Source organism: Calidris pugnax, unplaced genomic scaffold (genome assembly GCF_001431845.1).
Source record: "Calidris pugnax isolate Ruff unplaced genomic scaffold, ASM143184v1 scaffold128, whole genome shotgun sequence".
NCBI lineage: Eukaryota > Metazoa > Chordata > Aves > Charadriiformes > Scolopacidae > Calidris > Calidris pugnax.
In genome coordinates this window covers 2,981,517-3,003,871 of record NW_015090851.1, presented here as the reverse complement: position 1 = coordinate 3,003,871, position 22,355 = coordinate 2,981,517, and the positions used below count along the sequence as shown (strand labels likewise).

Here is a 22,355-nt window from a genome sequence, read left to right as displayed (position 1 = left end):
GAGATGTGATTTTTTTTTTAAACTGGTTGGAGCCCTCTGCAGTTGAAGCAGGGTTTTTTTTTTTTTTGTAATACATATATAATACTTCTTTTATAAGTACTGTTTATAATCAGTATTTCTCTAGTAGGTTATTTTAACTTTGCAGTTTCTCATCAGTATTACAGGGAAGCATGGTTGCTGTATCTTTTATATCAAGAAGACGCACTCACAGCATTGGGAGGCAGCAGGATGGCTAGGTTCTTATCTGAAGAAGCTATGAGCAATGGCATATGGTTGATAACTTAATGGAAGTTGGATAAATAAAGGAAAAGAAGCTCTGACATATCAGGGGAAAAAGTAATTAGTGGACTTTTTCTGTATCCTGTTTTCTATTAGTCTGTACTAAACTGCTTTGAAAATCTTAGTGGGCTTTTCCTTTGGTCTTCAAATAGCGGGTTCTCTTATATTGAATACATTTGTTTATCTCAAGGGCTGAACTGTTTGGGTGCTTTTGGTTTCTGTTTTGCATTTTTTTAATCTACATTTGAACACGTAAACTTCTTATTTCTTACTCTTTTTATAGACCTTTACATAATGCTTTAGGAACATTAATGTGATTATACAAATAAAATTTAAAAAGTGAAGCAAATCCCTTTATAAATGATGTAAGATTTCAACACATGGCTCTTGATTTATATGATAAGATATAATCAATTCCCTTGTGTGCCACTATTAGAAAACAAAATGTGAATGAATTTCTTAGTGAAGTTTATAGCAAGTTTCATAACAGTATCCAAGTTTTCCGTGTTTACCTACATTGTTTGCATGCAATAAAGTCTCTCTCTTTAAAGTTGCACTCAATATTTTACACGTTCTTTTTGCATCTAAATGCCCAATTCATCAAAAGAAAAGTAAAATATGTCTCTATTTAGTGGATTGCTAAAAAGGGCATTGCAGTATTTTCATGGCCGAGAGAAGTCTTACAGACAGCGTTTTGAGGGACAAAAACTAGGTGCCCGAAATAAATGCAAAGAAATGGCAAAGGTATTGGTCACGGCAGGCCTGAGATAGGAATTCCTATTGCTCAGGAGAGAATGTTCTGAAGTATTTAATGTTGTTCTGTTGGTAAATGGGTGGATGGAGCGATCCAACCCCACCTCCTTACTTGAAATTTCTGTTGCTGTAAAGCTAAAGAAAATATTGGGAAAGTTTAGAACTGTGCTGTAACTTGTGGGGTTCCCTTACACAGGGAAATTGGATCTCCATAAGAGAAACAAATCGAATACTGGGGGCCAGTTGCATCCTTTTCAGCACTTCCAGGTTTGTATTTTAAAGGCCAGGCAAAACAAAGATGAGTTTTAGTTATGTACTTCAGTCTCTTGAAGAAAAACCCTACATTTGGAGTATTTTAAACCACGGATGAATGTCTCTGTCAGTCGGGGTCAGAGTGAAAGGGGATGAAATACTGTACTGATGGTCCTGGTCTGCTCAGAAAACAGGAAGTTGGTGATTTAAAGCTACTTTGGCTCTTGTTATTTGATCCAGTGGGTGCAGATCAACTCACTGATTCACTTCTCTGCTGGTTCCACATCTGACCTTTTGAAGGAGATGCAATTCCAACTCGGTTCTCGTGTGATCTAATCCTCCCTTCCCGATCACCTTAGTGCACTCTAGCATTGTTCTGCTCAGATTCTGATTCCTACATGTGTTTTGCTCTTGGAACAGAGTTTATGGTCAGTTAAGATACGGTGCTCCTTTTACAGTCGATTCTGGTACTGAGAACGTGTAGGAAAAAAGAGGAGTGGGCTTGAATATGTTCTTCCCATTTACTTTTCTTCTGTCCTCTGATATGTGTATGGGAACTTTAGATACAAGAATAGATACCATGAATATAAGGGGAAAAACTATTTACATTTAAAACACATATAGATGGGGTGATTAAATCATCTGCAAGATACTAGACAGATCAGCAAGAAGCACTGATTTTCAGTAGGTTGAGTAATGCCTTATCTTCCCCTTGACATGACCCAGGCCAAGCAGACCTGTCTGAAAGCCAGACCCAGCTACAATGAAATCAGGTGATTCTTAAAGCTCTGGTGAGCGCAGCCATTGTGGGGAGTTTCCCTCCTCCGAGAGAGTTGGGGGCAGCTCAGGTAATCTGCTTTGGTTGGGGAGGGAAGAAGCTTTAGATGATTCTGCAAATTTTCAGTGTTGTTTTTTAATTAGGATGCTCTTTTCTGAAAGAGCAGCCTGCAAGAGAATTAGTCAAGATCCAAGACTTTTCTTGAAACTTGCATTGGAGACTGTGAGGACCTTTAGCAAATCTGTGAATGGGAGTCATCCTGTTCAAGCCTCCTGCAACACTGGAAAATACTCCTGTATTGATACTTCACTGCAAAGTTTCTCCTACACATAGGAATTAAAGCAAGCTTTTGTCATTTAAAGTGACTTTACAGCTGTATTACAAATGTATTGTGGAGCGACGGGGATGGAAGGTTCCTTAGTTCTTGTCAGTTTATTCACCCTGTCCGTGGTTGCAGAAGATGGAAGATTTACTGCCAGTATTATTGCTTAGGAAATCACAGAAGTCTTTCAGCCCCCCATGGTTTGGGCTGATATTTTTCATATGGCGATTTCAATCTTGTAGTGTTTGTTCATTCCTTTGAAACATATATTTAGAAAAACCTTCTATTTTTTTAAAAGTCTTTACATGTTACTTGTGTCATCAGTGTTGCAACTGTCACAATGATTGAAACTGGAGAGGAAGGGGCAGGTTATAGGGAATGGAAGAAGGAAGGGTTTGGTTCAAGCCACCATCCTGCCAGCCTTTAGGAGTACAACCTTGGAAATGAGCAGAGAGATGGAGGCGAGTGCTAAATTGTTTCTCCCCAATCCATCTAGATAGGTTGTACTGTCTTAGGAGGTTTGGCTAAAGGGATAATGACTGTATATTTGAGTATAAACATTCTTGAAGCTGAAATCCTAGTGAGTGTTTAGAATAGCTTTTTTAAGTCAGTTCTGACATCAGTTAAGATCATATCAAACTATTTTGGTCAGGGCTTTTTAGACAGAGGTTTTCCTCTTACACGGACACACCTCTTGGATCTTCTTTCTCATAATATTCTGTGGATTCTCCAAGAATCCACAGGCATTGATGTGGCATTTGATTTGAAAAATGTTGCAATAATAACTTATTGTGATCTATAAAGGGTGTTTCTTTTGGTTTTGACCAGCAGCCAGAGATCCAGGGAACCCAAACAATATTTGTAGTGGTGAAGCTCATGGCCATTGTTATTTGTATAATTATGATTTCAAGAAGGAGTACAGGACTTTTGTTGTTTTCTAGAAGCTGTGCAGCTGCTAGATTTTTTTTCCCCCCTTTTAAAATCAGCTTTCTGTGTATGTCTGCGACCTTTTTTTTTGCTGACTTATTGGGAGTCTTATATACCAGTTACTGAAGGGTTTAGCTCAGCCAATAGACTTTTCACCTACTTCTCTATTTTGATCTAAGTTTCTGCAATTTGTTCCTCTCTAAGTCTGTCTTCCTTTTTTTTTTTTTTTTTTTTTACATTCTGTTCAAACTCTTTAATAATCTCTTCTCCAAATAAATTGTTCCGTTTTCTCACCCCGTTCCAATAGACGTATATATGGGAACCGACTATCTCCTGAACCTTGCTCTCCTGTCTGTGACTGCCCTTCTATCCAGAGAAAGGTTAGGCTTGATGTCAGGACACTGAGTGCATCAGTGCTCAGCAACCTCTCACTTCAAAGGGTTTGGCTGGCTGGGCTCAGGGCTGTGACATTCATTGTCAGCAATTTTTTACTTGCTGGATGTTAGCTTCAGGGCTGCTGGTGGCTTGTATTCCTCTAACAAAGATTCTGCTTAATCTCTTTCCTTATTGTAACCATCGATTATGATCTGTAGATATTTCATTCTTATTCTCTTTAGTGTTTTTTTCTTTTTTTTTTTTTTTTGTCTTCTCTTAGTATTGCTTAGTTTGGTGATGTTGGGAATTGTTGGGAATAGGAATACAAAGATTTGCTGGAAGGCAAGTACATTCAGGGCGGCAGGCATTGTAGAAAAGGAAAAGGTGAAAAACAGTTCTGTTTCTACTTACTGCATACAAGATGCAGAAAAAAGCTGATATTTTTAGTATTATCCTGCAAGTAAATGATTCGGTGATTAAAATTGATAAGGTTAACTTCTCTAGACTGTTCTGTCTTGTCTGACCTAAACGATGTGCTCTAAGCTGTGGACATACTGAGGATGAAACCCAGATCTGCTGATTTGGAATTCTCTTCATCAGTGCTGGGGTATTTTGGCTTCTTACTTAGAAGATAAATGGGGTGGTCCAGCCTTAGAAGGCAGGCTGCTAAGGGGCAGGTGGTGGTGAGAAATTGATTTGAGAATGGTCCAGCTGAGTAAGACAGGTACAAATGGCTTGAATGGTGAGAATTGCATAATAGCATTTGACATGAACCTTTTTGATATCTGTAGAATTGGTACTAAGAAAAGGGAGAGAGAAGAAGAAATTATGCTGAGAGTTGAGATCCATTCTAGCAATGTTGTGGTGTATGTGTTTACAGTATGATCTATTGTGTATTGATAAAGACGTACTAAAGAAATGAACTCTGAAACGGAGCATTCCTGTGGAGACCTCAGTTCTTGGATCTGAATTTTGAGGTTTCAGCCCTTCAAAAAATATGTTGTTGTATAACTTTCCTGTACTAATGACTCTTGTCCAAGTATGTAATATTTATTTAGAAGATAAATAATTTTAATTGTCAAAAATATCGTTTCAGTATTAAAAGCTTGTTATCTCATGTAGGGACTTCAAGCAGAGTGATTACTTATCCAAATATCTAGCATTAGTGTGAATACAACAGGTAGCAACATAAACACCTTATCAGAAAAAAGATTTGAATTGTGGACTCTTCTAAAAGGTGAGTCATCTTACAAGACAGCAGAGTGTGATACGTGGCTTTGTATTTGTGATGCTCTCATGTGCAAAAATTGCTTCATTATTTTTTTTCTTGCTCTTTCATCAATAGGTGACAAAGAAAGTCAAGTCCATGCAGATGTTCCATACGCCTGTGACTTACGCTATGCAGGGTGACAGAGTAGGTATCTGTGTAACCCAGTTTGATCCCAAGCTGCTAGAAAGAGGCCTGATTTGCACCCCAGAATCACTTCACACCATCCATGCTGCAATAATCTCCCTGAAGAAAATCCAGTATTTTCGAGGAGCTCTTCAGACCAAGGCCAAGTTCCATATCACAGTTGGTCATGAAACAGTTATGGGAAGAGTGATGTTTTTCAGTCCAGCCCCTGCTGACTTCAATGAAGAAATTCAAGAAAATGATTTTGATTTTGAAAAAGATTACCTTTATCAAGAGGAATATTTGTCCAAGGACTCAAATTCTTCAGAGGAGAACAAAGAAAATGACCAGGCAGGAGAAGTCCAGCTCCCAAGACAACAGTGGGCTTTGCTAGAATTTGAAAAACCAGTCACTTGTCCCAAACTGTGCCTTGTGATTGGCTCCAAACTGGATACAGATATTCACACAAATACCTGCAGGTTGGCGTTCCATGGGGTGCTGCTCCAGGGCATGGAAGACAAGAACTACATGGAGACTTTCCTTCCAAAGCTGAAAGTGTACAAACTGAAGCATAAAGAAGGACAAGTGGAAAGGGTAAGCTGTCTTTTTAATTCTGTACATGGGAAGGGGAAATATTTTTTTCTGTGTACCTACATTTATTGGTGAGCTATGGAATGTTTACTGTTATGTCCCAGAGTCTTTATACACGTTTTTCTTGTGTTTGTATACCTAGTGTATCACATCTTGTCTGCTTGCAAACAGTCAGAAAATCACTGCTTGAAAGTGACTAGTTTATTTGGCTCAATGTGGTGTTGAGTAATTTGATGCTGGTTTTTCCTTGATCCTGTTGATGTCTTGCCACTCTGTTCTTCCTGCAAACTTGCTTTGTTTGTTTACCCTCCAAAGTGGCTCAGCTGTTCTCTTCCCAGTTGACAAAACTTCTACCCTTCTATTGACATATTTTACATAGTTATTCTGCACTACGCTGAAAATGTAAAGACAGTGTTAAACAAATAAAAAGTAGCATTAGATTAAATAACATAAAGAACGCTATTAATTCTTTTATGCATTTTCATATTTTATTAAGTATTTGTTAATAATTATTTTAGTAAGCAAAAAGAATCTCCTACAAGTTGCCTTACAGAGCTATAGATGCTGAAGGTGGGATCAAGCTCATGATGTGGAGGACTTGGAGGCTTGATTATTGCATGTTGTTTCTGTGTTGCAGAGGTGTTAATCTGCCACAGTGTATGGAACTGACCTGCTTCATTGTGGCAGAAAATAGAAGTGCTTTCTGGAGGAATTAGCATCTAGAGTAAAACTTAACTAGGAATTTTTACTCTCTCTTCAGTACAAATAGATACACTTTCTGTAGTGGCCTGGTATTATTATGCTCCTCTCATAAGTCCAATTTTGGTGGTGGTTACCTTCCAGTAATTGGTGGAGAACCATTTGTTTATACATCCCATAGTGGAATTTTTCACGATGAATGGCTTGGGTGGAGATGTGTAATATATAAATAATCAAGTTGCCTACCCCTAAATGAGCAGAGTTGATATAAACTTTAGTGAATGTATACTTGATGTATTAGAAGAGCTATTAATTAAGAACTATTAATTTTTATTTTCCTAATCCAAAACCTGATTGTTTGAACAAAATGTTTAGCGTTCTTACTTCTTTTCAAAATTCCATAAAGCTATGTTGAGTAAAGTATAATATCTCTACTTTACTATAGGAGACTACACGCTTAACATACCTTACTATTCTTGCAATTTATAGTGCAGACTTCTTGAATACTTTCTTTTTTGTTTGTTTGCTTTACTAATTGAATAGTAAAAAATAAACCAAGATCCCTGTCAGGGAATGATTTTGAATTAGTGAGGTTCTTTTCTAAACGCTTCAATACATTAATTGATGAAACAAGCAATTTGTATTTCCCCCTTTCCTCTGAAGTTTCGATGTTGCTGTTTTAGCTTTAAAAAAAAAAAGTATGTGTTTTGTTTAACTGAAATGAACCTTTATTGTTGCCCCCAATGCACAGCACTAGTCTGTGGGAGTTGAAAACCTGGAGACTTCCAACTGTGTGTGAGTTGTCTGACTGGGTTAACAGAGTTTGCTGTTAGCCTCGGTTGTGCATTGTTAATTGTTTTTATTTAGTGTTATTTTTAAGTCCTTTGCTAGTTTACGTATTTGCTATTCATTTTATTGAGTAAATAATGGAATAACCTTAATCAAATTACACATTTTATGTTCTGGTCTAGAAGCTAACCAATGAATGAGGGCTATTTAATATTTGACCAACAGAGTAATATATTAGGCTGACATATAAGTGAACTGCTTTGATACTTTCCCATGCCTTTTAAAACATATAGCTGGGGGGTTTATTATTTTATCCTGTCTTTATCTGTCACAGTGTGCCCTATATATGAGCCTTGATCACTGCCTGTGTGAATACTAGTTGGAACAGTTGCCATTGAATAGTCTGTCTCCAGGTTAGGATTGTTCTTGGATTCTGCCTCCTGGGGTACTGTAGATACCCAGAGTGGGTGTTTTCCTTGATTCGTGCCAAAAGGACAGTGGAGCACATGTCGTAAGAAAAGCTCACGATGTAAAGTCACAGGGACATGCAGGGACTTGGGAGAGTTGGTGGGTGGTTATAAAGGACCTGCTGGGGAGGTGCTTGCAGCATCAGCCAAGGTAGCTACGATCAAGTCTGTGCTTTTGCAGAGCAGAGAGCAGTGGGAACAACTGGGTGGTACGGTGACTTATTTTAGTACACAAAGTGGCTGGCTAATAGAAAATCTGAATCAGCTGGTCCCACCCTGCTGCTGATGGATGGCTGGAGATTAGGATCGCTGAATTTAGGGTGTCTATTCTTGGCACCGATACAGGAAAATGTCTTTCTCTGTTGAGTAAGGAAGCTCCCCCCTCCTCACCTTCCCTGGGGAGGCATAAAAAAAAAAATAAATTAAAAAATGCATGTTACCTTCATGAGAAGTGAACTTTTCCTCCAGGGAATATTGCTGGGGAAAATTAGCTTCATAGCTTCCTGAAAGGCTGGGAGAGAGGGAGGCAGGGGCACGTACCGTCCGCCCTCCCGAGTTCAGCTGGGGCTGGAAACACGCTCTCGGAACCGGACTGTAGTGGAATTCAATAGTACCTGTCTGTAAAAGGCTGCAGATAATCTGATGTGGGCTCTCCCAAGCCCCCTGCCTGCTGCTAGAATTAAAATATATTCCCTGCAGTTTAACTACCAGTTTACCCAGGAGAAATCAGGCATTTATGGTTTGGCTTTTTGTTCCTATTCTGATTAATTTCCGAGCACTAATGGAATAGTAAGAATTGTAAATTCATTAAGTTTCAGCATCACGGTACTTTTCTTTTGTACCCCTTGTGCGTGGCACCCCCTGGATTTTAAGGTTTATTTTTTTAATAAAAGAGCAACATTTATTCTCAAAGATTTTTTGGCTCTCTAAAATCAAGTGTGACATTTTTGCTGTTTCACATAGAAATCAAATCTATGAACAGGGTAGGCACTATTTTTGAAGAAGGTAAAAAAACCCTGTACTTTAATCAGTAATCAGTCTTGAATTAGTACATTTTAGTGAAAAGTCACGCCAAAGCTTCCTGGATTTTCTCACCTGCCCAAGTGATGGTAAATATTCTACAAAAATTCAAATACCCTTACACTTTTTGTACTGCTCACTGTTTCCTTTTGGTATCTTACTTCTTTAATGCTAAGATTGAGTAAAGCACTGGGAGCAAAAGAATCAAAGCCTTACTACAGTTATTCTGTTATAATTTGCCTGTCTGCAGCCTATCCTTGAGCCTCCCTTTTCACATCCTTCCTTATTTATTCTGATTTATTTTTATTTTTTTGGTATGTATTACTGTATTATCTGACATATTTGGCTTTAAAACATTTATCATCTGCCTTTTTGGTTACGTTAGTGTTGTCTGAGATCCTGCAGAGTGCAGGAAACATGTTTCTAGCTGGGATGGGGCATTTTGGGGTCTGCACCTCTGCTGGGATTGCATCTTGGTTGCAAAAAAGTTGCATGATTCAAACCGAAGTTAGAATTTTAGCTGATGTTTTTGAATTGTTGTAGAAGCATGTGTATGCTCCTGTTTTGCTTTAGACTAGATTTGGTTTGGGGTTACAGTAAGTCTTTAGGGGTTCATTTCAAGGAGGATTAAAATCTGCCATTCCCTCAGAACTAAGAGGGCACTGGCAAAGGTTTGTATTTGCTTAACTGGGTGATTTAAAAATGTGAAATACTACTACAGTTTTCTCTGGAAAGAGAGACTTGAGACGGGAGAAGTTCAGTGGAAGGATCTGTCAAGCATCTTTCTGGCGTGGTTGTGTGGGGCCAGAGACTGTTGCCCTCTAGACACTTTATTTTTGCAAAACCTTGGCTGCCTGACAAATGTACTTTCAATAGGAAAAAGAGCCGGGCTGGCAACAAGTGGCTTGTACTGATAAAAAGGTAAAAGCAGGGCTGAGAGGGCTATTGTGAACACCAGTGTCACTTTAAGGAGCGTGATGTGGGAATCTTGGTGGAAAAAAAATAGGGAAAATGAGATGCTGTGAAGAAAGTTTATCCCTCTGAATCGGCATACGGTGGTGGCTGTGAGTGTGGGCTTGCTACACTGCAGCAGGTCAGCAGCCCCTGGAGTGAAATTCTGGAGACAAAAAGCAACTGTGGTGTTCTTGGTCTTGTGCTTCTGTAGATAGTCTGCTCGCCGTTCTGCGTGCAGAGAGAGAGAACTGTACTAATCCTAACACCATCTCTGAAATACCTTCCTCTCTGAATTTTACTTCTACGCAGCATTGCAGATTAATTCTAGTCTGACTCATGAGGCGGTTGGTTACTTAGTTCCTGGGATAAATCCTTTATATTTGTCATGTTATTTGTTCTTTGGCTTCCATGGACATGCAGGTTGAGTGCAACGAGCTTTGACTGAAAGGTGAACCGTAGAAGTGCATCATGCTTTCCTGCGTGACTCAGATATTCTGCCTGTTTTGAAAGTGTTTGCACAAGCAGGATTTATCTTAGGATGGTTGCCACAGGGTCCTATTGTCGAGGATGCTCGTAAATCAGTAGCTCTGTGGCAGAAACAAAAGGAGAAGGAAAACTTTCTGCCTTGCTGGCATAGTGCAAGCTGCACCTTCTGCACTTCCAAGCTTGTGTAGTGAAAAATAAACGTGTATCTCAGCTGTGATTGTTTCCCATTTTAAGCATAACAGAACATTTTCTGATGAGAACAGGCTTGTCCTTCGTAAAGATACTTTCTCTGTGTTTCTCTGATATTAAGAAGAATTAATTCTCCCTGTGTGTTTCAAGGTTCTTAATGTATTTTTCTCATTATTTGCCTTGCTCTTAGGCTTTACTTATTTGATGGTAATCACACTGCGCTTGTTTCTTCAGCGGTTTCATGTCACAGCTGTGGGATGTTGTAGTTTTATTTATAGCTTCTCTGTTCCCAAGTTTTTTAGGTTGCTGGATAGCGAGTTTTCTTATGGAACTTGTTTTTATGGGGACCGAGGTCATCATGTAGCTTAGCATGCTTAGATTCTGGAGGATGGAAGAATCACTTATTGCTTAATAACAATGTGTTACTAATTGTTTGAATATTGGTGTGATCTAAGTGTCCCTAAGGAGAAAAGTATTGTTGCAGGAGCAAGATGTGAAAGCAGGGTAAGTTATCAAGATTTCTATCAGAGCATCTCTTCTCTGCTTGAATGGGAGAGAAAAAGCTTATCTTTCAGCATCTTTTAAAAGAAAGCATTGGTTGTTTTTTTTCCCCTCTTCTTACAGTAGGATAACAAGAGCTGTGTCAGAGCAACTGCATTACCTGAGTGGTCAAATGGAAGGTCACCATCGCTTAACAGATTTTTATTTTTTTTTTTGGCTTTTCAGAAGAAGGATGGGGTACTGTGGAGATGAGTACTACTAAGCAACTGCAGGAAGTTTGAGAAAACAGTATTTAAATTTGTTGATGACCAGCAATGACCCAGACTATCCTTTAGGGAGCTGGAAAAGCAGCAGTTGTGAAAATGGCATATTTTTTTTTAGCAGTTATCAGCCTTATTTTGTCTCTTAATTCCTTATGACTCTTTATGAGTGAAAACACCAACATTTAATTTACAGAGTATGTGTTAAGTTCATAGTAGCTCAGCCACACAGTTAACCAAACTGCTAAAGTAGGGTACAGTGGAGGAAAAAGGAACTTGCCCATGAGCAAATAGGAACATCCAATGTGCTTCACTTACGGGATGATACTTTCTGGGGAGGTTACCTTTGCTTGGGGAGGTGGTAAGTTAGGGAAGCATGGGAGTTACAGTATTCCTGTCTGGAAAGAATCCTGAGTTAGTGGATCATGTGTGAGCAGCACTGGTACTTTTTCACTGAATCCTTTCTAGATATCAGTCATACCCAAATTTATTTCACACAGTTTTGCCTGTGCACTGTATTTAAAATATGTGCTACAGAAATACTGTTCCTTAAATTTTCTGTTGCGTGGTTGCAGTGCTGCTAGGAATGAAGAGACGTGAATTTTATCTGCTCAGATTGTTAGATTCTTCCATCTGACTTATTTTTTTCTAGCTAAAGGCTGTTTCAGTGGCTTACTGGGACTAATGCTTCATCTGCTGTTTTCTCATAGTGGCACTGTGGTTCCAGCAGGATAGCAAGTAAAACCCTGCATCAGCCAGGGAATGGCACAGACCAATGCGGGCACAAAGGGAGTAAGAAGCCAAAGTGTACAGTGTCAATGGACTGAGTGCTGCCTGAAGGCACAGGCAGTGACCTGGGCTCTCTGCAGAACCTTCTGTGACTGGGAGAAGTGGGTGGATGTCACTCCAGCTACTGTAAACATGCAGATGCCACAATTAATATTTTTCCTGCTTTGAAGTCTGAACATGAGTTTGTTTGGTTCTGCTTGGCTGCTGATGGTATGCTAAATACAGCAATAATACAGAGATGAAGGCAATCAGGTGAATAAAAGTGCACAGCACATTTGCTAGTTAAAATGAACTGTAAAATAGGAATATAAAAGATGCGTTTATTTATTGGCTTTTGTTTAGTTTTTGAGTAAAAGGGTTTGAGATGCTTAGTGAGGAAGGGGAAGAGAGAACTTGATGCTCGTTAAACAGAAATACCATTTCTGTTAAACAGTACTGTGAAGAGAGTAGCGATGTTTACTGACTGACACAACGTATGGATTAACAGAGTAGAGTAAATTTGTCATGAAAGTGTACCAGCTAAGTCACAGAATCTGCTTGCTTGCTCATATGATAAGACTGGTATTTTGTTCGCTCACCAAGAAAAGAATGCCTTGCTTCACATGACTGGGTAGTAGAATTTTGCAAGGTTTGAGTAACACCTATGGTTATTATTTATATTATTAAATTTAAAATACAGACGTGCTTTTGGGTCTTACAAGTGTATGGACAGCTGGTCTTGATTTTTCTGAGGTTGTGTAAGAGTCACCTGTGGGGGAATCGGTTTGTCAGCAAGGCAACCAACACACTATTTTATTTATTGGATACAAAAATAAATTAAGAATGTTACTTAGGTTGCAAAATCAAGCACTTGAAAGTTAGGAAATACCAGATTTACAGTTGCCTATGCAACATTAATTCTGTTCCCTTGTGCCTCTACCCTGTGCACTTAATAAGGCAGGGTTTCTCTGAAATTTTTTTGGATGTGGTCATCTAAAGAATATATCACAGGGCATATCAAAGAGGGACAGAATAAGGTTGTATGGACATCTGGCATTTCTTAACTTCTCAAAGTGCCCAATTCTGCAACTTAAATAACTTAGGTTTTATATAAATGTAATTTCCTAGGCATTTTTAAAGTGAAAAGGTAAAACAAAACTAAACCTACATAGAATTGAACTGTAACCATCCCTCTACTGTACACCTTCACTGGGATTTGTGTTACAAATGCTCAGCACAGGCTTGTATTGTTTGATGCCACAAACCTTGTTCACCAAATGGCAGAGGGAAGTTGTTCTCCGAGAGAGATGATGGACAGTTGGGCTTTGGGCAGATCCACACACTGGAGTTAGAGAACATTAGGGGAGGGGACAGATTGGAATGTCTGTGTTTCCTTAAGGCAGGGTTTCTCTGAAATTTTTTTGGATGTGGTCATCTAAAGAATATATCACAGGGCATATCAAAGAGGGACAGAATAAGGTTGTATGGACATCTGGCATTTCTTAACTTCTCAAAGTGCCCAATTCTGCAACTTAAATAACTTAGGTTTTATATAAATGTAATTTCCTAGGCATTTTTAAAGTGAAAAGGTAAAACAAAACTAAACCTACATAGAATTGAACTGTAACCATCCCTCTACTGTACACCTTCACTGGGATTTGCGTTACAAATGCTCAGCACAGGCTTGTATTGCTTGATGCCACAAACCTTGTTCACCACATGGCAGGGGGAAATTGTTCTCCGAGAGAGATGATGGACAGTTGGGCTTTGGGCAGATCCACACACTGGAGTTAGAGAACATTAGGGGAGGGGACAGATTGGGATGTTTGTGTGTCCATGTGGTGCCTTCAGAAGGAGATGTACATCTGTTACAAACCTTGTTCACCACATGGCAGGGGGAAATTGTTCTCCGAGAGAGATGATGGACAGTTGGGCTTTGGGCAGATCCACACACTGGAGTTAGAGAACATTAGGGGAGGGGACAGATTGGGATGTTTGTGTGTCCATGTGGTGCCTTCAGAAGGAGATGTACATCTGTTGAGTCAGCTCTCTCCTCTCCTCTCCCTTGGCTTCAGTTGCTTCAGGCAGCTCTTCACAGGCTTGTCCTCGTTACCTGCTTAATTTCCAGTGAGGATTTTATAAGCCTCTCTTCTTTGTTCCTCTCTGCCCTCCCCAAGGTATTTGTGGGCAGTTTCCTTTAGAAATAAATCAACTTACTGTCACTATACTTGAGCTACTGCTATGTGCCGGATCTATGCACTATTCCAAGTGATGCTTGACAGACTTACTGATGGTTCCTCTTGGATGTTTAAGATCTCAGAACCTGAGATTTCAACTATTTTAAAGTATTTTAACTGTGGCAGAAAGTGCCTGAGTGTTCTCAAGTCATGGAGATACCACCAGAGTCCTGCTTGGAACTGCAGCCTGGGAGGCAGTGTCTCCAGCTTGGCAATCTTCTGAGTTCTTCTCACAAGGCCAAGTCAAGACTTCTGCATCTACAGGTTTTCTGCTCTACAGAACAGCCTCTTTCTTGGTTTGTGCTTGGATATTAAGGATTACAGGGTTTTTAATCTTTAGAGCATTTCATGCCAGGGCTGTCTGGTCTGGAGATGGAGGGTCCTGAGCAGCATCATATGTACTAACAGCCTGTAGCCTCCTCTCTTCCGTCTCTGTTGATGTTGCTCTTCTTACATAAAGGGAACACAGCATAGATTGGTGTAAAGATTAATGAAATCATGACATAGAACAGTTTCTTCTCACTTGGTAAAATGAATGTGTTCTGAACTAGGCTGTATCAGGAATTTGGTGCCTGTGGGTTTTGGGATTCAGCCCTTCCAAACTTCACATAGAGGTGAAGAAAAAGTGCACTATAAAGGTGTATAGTGAAGTTAGTGCCCTGTTTGTACCCTGTGTGTGCCTGGAGAACACCAACTGGTACATACAGAGGTTTTCAATCTAAACCAGTCTGGTTATGCAGTTCTTATTGTCCCAAGTCAATACTAGAATTTCCTTTTCCACTCCTGTACTGGTTTTAACCAGGTTATGCTCAGCAAAGGGAATGGTGTTTATGGCTGCATGTTAGAAATTCTCAAATGCAACCGTGCCTTTACTGAGAAAGGAAGAGAAGGGCAGAGAAAGGAAGATGTTTCTTGGATACAAGAAACGTAGGCTGGAGAGAGATGGGACAAACATCTGAAAACCAAAGTTAGTGGATATACGAAAATATCTCTGTGATGGCTTCTTGCTCTATTAAAACAGCAATAATGAGAGGTGAGGTACTGAAGATGAACTTTTCCTCTCTGTTCCTTCTTCCTGGATGGATGTTCAAAGGCAGAAGTTTAGTTTGTTTACTTGGAGGATGGTGAGGAAAAAAAGTCTTCAGAGCCCAGCACACCACTGAAAGCTTCTAGTGTTGAGGGAACTGCAGAAAGAAAAGCCTTTAATGCTTTTCTGCTGATGTAAGGAAATGGTGTGGCTGACCAAATCATTTGTTCTTTGTACCAAGCTGATCACCTAGTTCTTAGTAACAAACTATAAGCTAAAACAGTCTTTGGAGAATCAAAAAAGCTGCAAATACAATTGTCGGTGAAATCCTTTCTCCTTCCTCCTTTCTTGCTGCCTCATTTACCATCATTTTCTCAATGCATGAAGCCATGTTTCAAAAAAGGAGAAACAGGAATTTGCAGCCTCCAAAATATTCCCATTTCTGACACAGAAATGGAAAGTGCTCAAAACTGTTTTCTAGAAGTAAATGAGCTGTCACTGATCATGATGAAGGTGTCTCGAGTGTACTTTTTCTCAAGTACAAAAAAGTAATAAAAATACTTTGTATTTTCAGTGTTAGTCATAGGTTCTTTTTGTTTCCCCTCCTGTTTGCTGCTTTGGTTTCAATGGACGATTTACCAGTTTGCTGAGAATAATCCTCAGAACTGTTTTTATCCTTTTTTTAAAAAAAATTGTTTTATTTCTGTTTAAAAGCATATAGTTTTAGATTAAATTAGAAAAAGTTATTCTTTCTCTCTGTGTCTTTTTCTAGTATTTAGCATTCAGTGCTTTTACTTTCTCTGTCTCAAACCTTTTCTTATTTCCCGTCTCATTCTGGCACCACTTCGTTTCCTCGTGTGTGTTTCTGTTCTCATCCCCCCCTCCTTTTTTTTCCTGCAGATATGTTAAGACATGGAGTTATTTGCTTTCAAAACATGTGTGATGGATTGTTTGAGAGGGTGTTCAGATGACAGTAATTTCTAAGTTATCATAAAATGAGGGTGGTTTAACAGGCTGGGCAGTACAGCTTGCTATCCCTGCTCAAAGGGAAATAGCAGCGTTATTTTTCCTTGGAATTATACTATGGTTTGCACTGAACCACCAACACATGTAACATTAACTGTGGTTTTGCAAACAATATACGGTAGCGTAAGCACTGCTTAGATGAGTGTGAGGTGGTTAATTTTGTCTGTGAACTGCTTGGTGTTAGCAGAAGTGTTATGTGCAGTGTTATATGCAGATACTTCACCTATGGTTATAAAGTGCTGTTTACTTTTTTCCTGCAAACACAAAAGCCAAGTGGGAAGGGATATTTCATAAACTCAGTGCTATTGTGTCCTCTGGTCTAAGCCATAAAACAAGAGTAACAGAGACGTTCCCTTTGAACTTGAAATCCCTTTCTAAGCTGCTGATCTAACCTAAGTGAGAGGGGGAGACGACACCAGCCAGAAAATTTTTCTCTTCTGGGTATTTCTCCCCCCCTCGCCTCTTTTCTTTTTTTAAAGTCCTTAAGTGAGTTTGATGCTGCACCTCTGCCCATAAATTTAAAAAAATATTATCGTAATGTAGGTCAGTGAACTGAAACGCCACTGTACACCGTGGGGGATTAAAGTCAGAGAGGCAGCCCTCTCCCACTCCTACTAGGTCATATGACAATATAAACAAGAAATGCAAGGAGCCTTCAGCTTTTTCTTGCCCTAATCCTTTGTTTATGCAGCACTTAAACTGACTTTTGGGGTCGTCTCTGTCTGGCATTAAAGCCCTAAAGCTTTTTGAAGTTTCCCTGAAGTTAATAAAATTAGTCTGCCCTCATTGCTAGGCCCCTTGCTGCTGCTCCAGAGCAGACTGCGTATCCCTTACTGTCTTTGCGGCGTTTGGCTTTTTAAGTTAATAATATTTTATAAAAAAAAAAAAGTGTTTGAGAGAAAAGCAGAAAGATCTCCCAAAAGGCTGTTCAGCTAATAGGCAGTGATTGCCATTGTAGATGTTCTGAGAACTCAAAGGGGATTAACTTAAAATCCAGCGATTGGAGGTAAATTGCTGGTAAAGTAATTGGAAGTGTTGAGTTTCATTTGGAGAGAACAACATGCGTTTCTCTGCCTTTTGACAAAGCAAGACTAAACCAAAATTTTTTCTTTTATTTTTCTAATATGGTCTTAAAGTTGAGAAAATGAGGTTTCCTTCGTAGCAATTACATCTCCTTCACCTGTTTATTTTACTGTTTTACTGATCAGTTACCTTAGTTCTTGTTACATCGGGCATTCTCTTATTTAGTCTTCGTCAGGGATAAATTGATGACAGGCTAACTGGGGGGGACAGACAACACAGGATGGGATGTATAGTATTTAGTGTATAAGACTGAGACTTTGGGTCATAAAGGTTTCATTCCAAACAGCCACTCAGGCAAGTCACTAATCACGCTCTCAGTGCCCCTAAAGCAGTTGTTCTCCATCTGTGGAGATGCCTCAGTAATAATGGTGATACGGACAGAACACATCGATCAGCTAAAGGAGGGATTTTTTTAACAAGTTTACCACTGGAAGGAAAGGAACGGTGCAGCTGGAGCCCTCGGATACTTCCCTGAACCGTGTGTACAAGACTAAGACCATAAAAAGCACATTTACTTATAAAAGATTTGAAAATCGAAAGTTATTAAATTACTATGGCATACCTAATGGTGATAAATTTTATTGCTGTTACAATAATCAGTTGTAGGTTATCATCACCATTTTACTCAAAGGTACACGATGCCTATAGCACTTGTTCACAGATATCATTGAGTTTTTTCTGACAGCCTTGCTCGGGAGGCTCTAAACTGAACCGTGCTAGCTTAGTATGATTGCTTACCCTGTAATTCCCTCTTTAATTAAGTTAAATATAACTTTGAAGTGCTCTGGGAAAAATAAAAGATGTTTATGTTGTCTTTATAGCTGGCTTCCTGTGCCATTTTGGGAGGATAACTTTAAAAATAATAGATATATAGAATATCCTTACTGGAGTGTAAGAGACTCGGACACAGGGGTAAGAAGCACATAGCCAGTGGTGGAGGAGAGGAATGTTCAGTTGTGAAATTCTCATTTTAGGAATAAAAGATTTATAGGAACAGATAATATTTATATTTCACCAGCTAATGCAATTGGAAAAATGAAGGAAGTTTTGAGAATATAAGTGCTGTTTCAGGTTGGAATTAAAAGCGTCTTTTTCTGTGAGTCTTCTATTTCAGACCTGAAGAAAGGCAAGTGTGTGCCTGAAAGCTTATCTTCTCCCTCTACCACCACCTATTATCAGTAGCTCTAGTAAAAGCCATTATTCAGTTTTAAATTTAAGGCAGAGGTTGCCAAGCAGTGATACTGCCTGTAATGGTTCACAAGCTATTTTCAAGCAGTGCTTTTTGAAGGGGTGGTTGAGGACAAACACACCAGAAAAAACCCAGAAACGTGACCTTTTGGGAAAAGATGAGGAGTGGATGTTCAGGCAGGAAATATTGTTGGGACATCTGAATGCTTCTGCCTGCAGCCTCGACTCTGTACCCAGCTGGGAGTGGAGCTGCCTGTGCTGTTGTCATCTCATAGAATGGTTTGGGTTGGAAGGGACCTTGAAGATTGTTGTGTTCCAACCCCCCTGCCATGGGCAGGGACACCTCCCACTAGACCAGGTTACCCAAATCCCCATCCAGCCTGGCCTTGAACACCTTCAGGGATGGGGCAGCCACAACTTCCATGTGAGAGAAGGAAGAAGGTCTGTAGACATTTCTCATCCGGTATATGCACGTGGTGCGGGACAGGGTGAGGTCCTGCCAGTGCTCTCTAATATTGCACAGCCCTTTCAAGGCTGTTTATAGCTGAGCAAGGAAACCCCACTTAAAATAAAACAAAAAAGAAATTTCTGATGCTAAGTTTACTGCTGGGCTGAGATTGATATTAAAATAGGGGCATACATACGTAACAAAACACTAAACAATAATGCTAGGGATGTGATTCTGTATATGCACTGTTGTTTATGGAGGAGGCTTCAGGGAAGGGGAGAGTACCTTAATAAACCAGCAATACTTTGAGCCTTCATTTAAACCAAATAAAGGGCAGTGTTCAAAATTGGTTATTATTCTATACCGTTCTAAGTCATTTTGGTCTTTGAAACCCTTAGATTTGTCTAAAAATAGCTTCTAAGATATGAAGAAAAGCTTCAACTTTTGCCACCCAAAAAAAAAAACAAACCCAAACCCAAAAAAACTTGAAAAGACTTAAGTAATAGCCCCTTATTTCTTCAGATAAGTAAATAAATGTTCTTGCCGCGGCTACGAGGTAGGCTAACTCCAGGCGTTAGGTATACAAGGATATTCACACCTACAGGATTAGGCTCACTTGACTGCACCTTATACTTTGTAATGCCTAAGGGAGGGTTGTTTATCTCGCTTTACCCACCAACCTTGCTGCCTCTTGTTCCTGATAGCTTAATTAAGAATTCAACTTGGAATGGTTCTTCCCACTGGGTTACAAACCTTGAAATTAAAATTGGATACAATGGTCATAAGGCTTTTAGTTTAACAAATCAATGTGTATGTAAAGGTGAATATTTAAAAGGCTCTATTTAGAAACTCTGAGTAATTCTGTCATTTCTTTGGAAGTGTAGCTGTTGGAGTGCAGGTCTGGAGCTCGGAGACGGAGAATGTTTATGTAGGTGATAATGTACTTAGCTGTAGGATAAGTAATGGAATAAACTTTTTGTGAGCGTAGGTACTTAAGTGACTTTCATGGAAATGTTTCAAAGCAGAAAAAAGATTTGAATTAACTGATCTTTACAGCATATTTTGGTGCAGGTTTTATTCTTCCTATATTATAAGAAAGGGGGTAAAAGCAGAAATATATTAATTCACAAAGTCTTCTATGGTTTTAGATACAAATTGCCTTAAACTGAGCGGTTTCAATGACTCATCTAGAGTTTTGTTCATTTGGGGGTAAATGGTTTTCTAAGGGCTGGATGGTAGAAGTCACCAAACTTAGTTACTCTCATGGGTGTAATTTTTTTTGTCACTTCAGATTGTATATTCATGAAGCCCTATTTCTTTTGCAGGTGATGGATGATTACAGTGTGATTGGTCGTTCGTTGTTTAAAAAGGAAACAAACATCCAGATTTTCGTGGGTCTAAAAGTCAAACTATCTACAGGAGAAGATGGAATAATAGATGGTGGTTTCGGACAAAGTGGCAAATTTAAAATCCGAATTCCAGGTGGGTGCTTATCAGCTAACAAATACTAATCTATGTCAAGCATGGAACATCTTTCCATATTGCAAGTCTGAATGTTACCTGTACTCTGCTGAAGTTTTCAAATCAGCTCATACCCAGTTGGACCACTGATTTGGTGGGTTGTACCTCTTCTAATTAAGTAATGGCGGCCGTGGCTTATAGTGTGAGACTGAATGGCCCAAAGCCAAATCTTCCTGTTTCAACAAACTCAGGTCTTAAAACGACTTCTTGTTCAGTGTCAGTAACATAGAAATCATGCTTTGCCTGGAAAGGTTTGTGGAAATTTTACCTCTCAAAATAGGTATCGTTTGCACCAGAGCTCTTCTGAACAAATAAAGGAAAGCGAACCTGCCATCATTTTTACCTGTAGCTACTGATTAAATATAGTATAGTGGATGCAAGTTCCTTAAATTGGCTCTGTTCTGCATGTTATTACCTAACTTGCCTTCAAGCAAAACCTGCTTGATAAATGAGGTTTTGGAGATCTTGAGAGGCTTTTTTTATTGCTTGTGTCTCCTGTTTTTATGAAATTATATATTACTGTATTTTCATCCTTGGTGAATTACAGCAAGGATTTATGCCTCCTTAGGTTAGAGCATGGGGAATGATGGGTGCTAGAGCTTATAAGTGTCATTACTGGCTTTTTTTTGTCCTCCTTTTAAGTTAGAAAAGTTGTTCTGAGCCTTTTCAAAAAGCAATAATAGGTCCTGCATTTAACTCAGATTGTGGGATAAGATTTCAATGATACTGGAACTACTTTGTATTTCTGTAGTGTCTTCAGCCCATTTGTCACTAGTTAATCCTCCGCCCTCTTTAGGGAGATGAGCAAGATTATTTCTGTTGTACAAGTGGAAAAAAGAAATCTAATGTTCTGTGACAGCAAACAATCACACAGAGATTGATCTATAGAGAAAATTGAAGTTTCCTGATTTCTTGCAGAAGATAGACTATTTTCGATTTAATTTAAGGCTTGATGCAACTGCACTAATTTTGACCCTCAGCAAATTTCTTTTCTTCTTCCTATCAGAAGATAAGAATATCTGACTAGACAAAAAACCTCCTGTGTTCTATGCCAGCTGTTATTCCAGCTTTGTCATTAAATGCTAGACTTTGCAAATAGATCTGAGAACCTAATTAGCAAGCACAGTGCATATTTAAAGAAAGAAGTTGCACCAGATATATGTACGTTTTGCATTTTCTAGTCTAGAAAAGCTTTTAAGCATTCACTGAGGTGGGTACCTTTAGGTAAGTGGTGAAATGATGTGCAAATAACCTTAATGCTGAAGAGGATTCAAGCTGCAAATCAAGGTGATACCTCACTTAAAAATGTAGTGGGTTTAGTAGCTTCTCTCTCCTTGAGGAAAAAATGTGATGAAAGAGAAGAGCAACAGGAGGATGGCATTAAGTTGCCATTTCCAGATTTTGCATGTAGGAAATGGTTCTTCATGTGACGGGGAGAAGCCTAATAAGGAGCCATTATCACCATTGTGGATGTGAGCAGGAACTATAACTGCAAACTAGCACTCATGTTAAGAAAATTGTATACAGATTTAGAAAATTGCTTTTTGCCCTGTGTATTGAGTTAGTGGGAAGAAATGATACCTTTCACCAAGGTGTTTGTTATCTAATCTTGGTTATACTCTTCAGATGTTTAACAGCAGACCATGAAACAGAGGACCCTTTATAGTTTGTTCTTTCAATCAGAAGAACATGTAGTGGAATACTAGAATTTAATACCTCTCTAAGGTAGGCAGAATAATACAACTTGGTTTGCTTTGCTTTAGTCTGGGTCAAACTTGGGTACTCTTAATGTCTGGAAAAAAGAGACAATAAGCCAAATTAGCTCAAGCTAAGAGTATCAAACGACGTGTGGGTAGCAGGGGAAAGAACCACAGAATTTGGAAGAGCCTAAAAACCTGTGTCTTTAAGAGTCACAGAGATTTGTGTGTAGGGGGAGGGATATTACTGTGATGCTGTTTAAGTCAACTGCAGTTCACATTCCTTTGTTAGGTCAGTGTTGCTTTTTTAATGTGTCTGCATCCT

The 22,355-nt window shown here is 39.2% G+C and overlaps 1 protein-coding gene across 1 annotated transcript in view; it reads left to right on the top strand.

Moving 5' to 3' along the window:
• The window catches only part of EEFSEC (eukaryotic elongation factor, selenocysteine-tRNA-specific), a 125,139-nt gene that overhangs the window by 64,373 nt on the left and 38,411 nt on the right, over positions 1-22,355 (top strand). The window contains exons 5-6 of the mRNA XM_014943161.1: positions 5,032-5,673; positions 20,138-20,294. Of these exons, the coding sequence (XP_014798647.1) occupies positions 5,032-5,673; positions 20,138-20,294 (799 nt within the window). The remainder of the gene's footprint in view (positions 1-5,031; positions 5,674-20,137; positions 20,295-22,355) is intronic.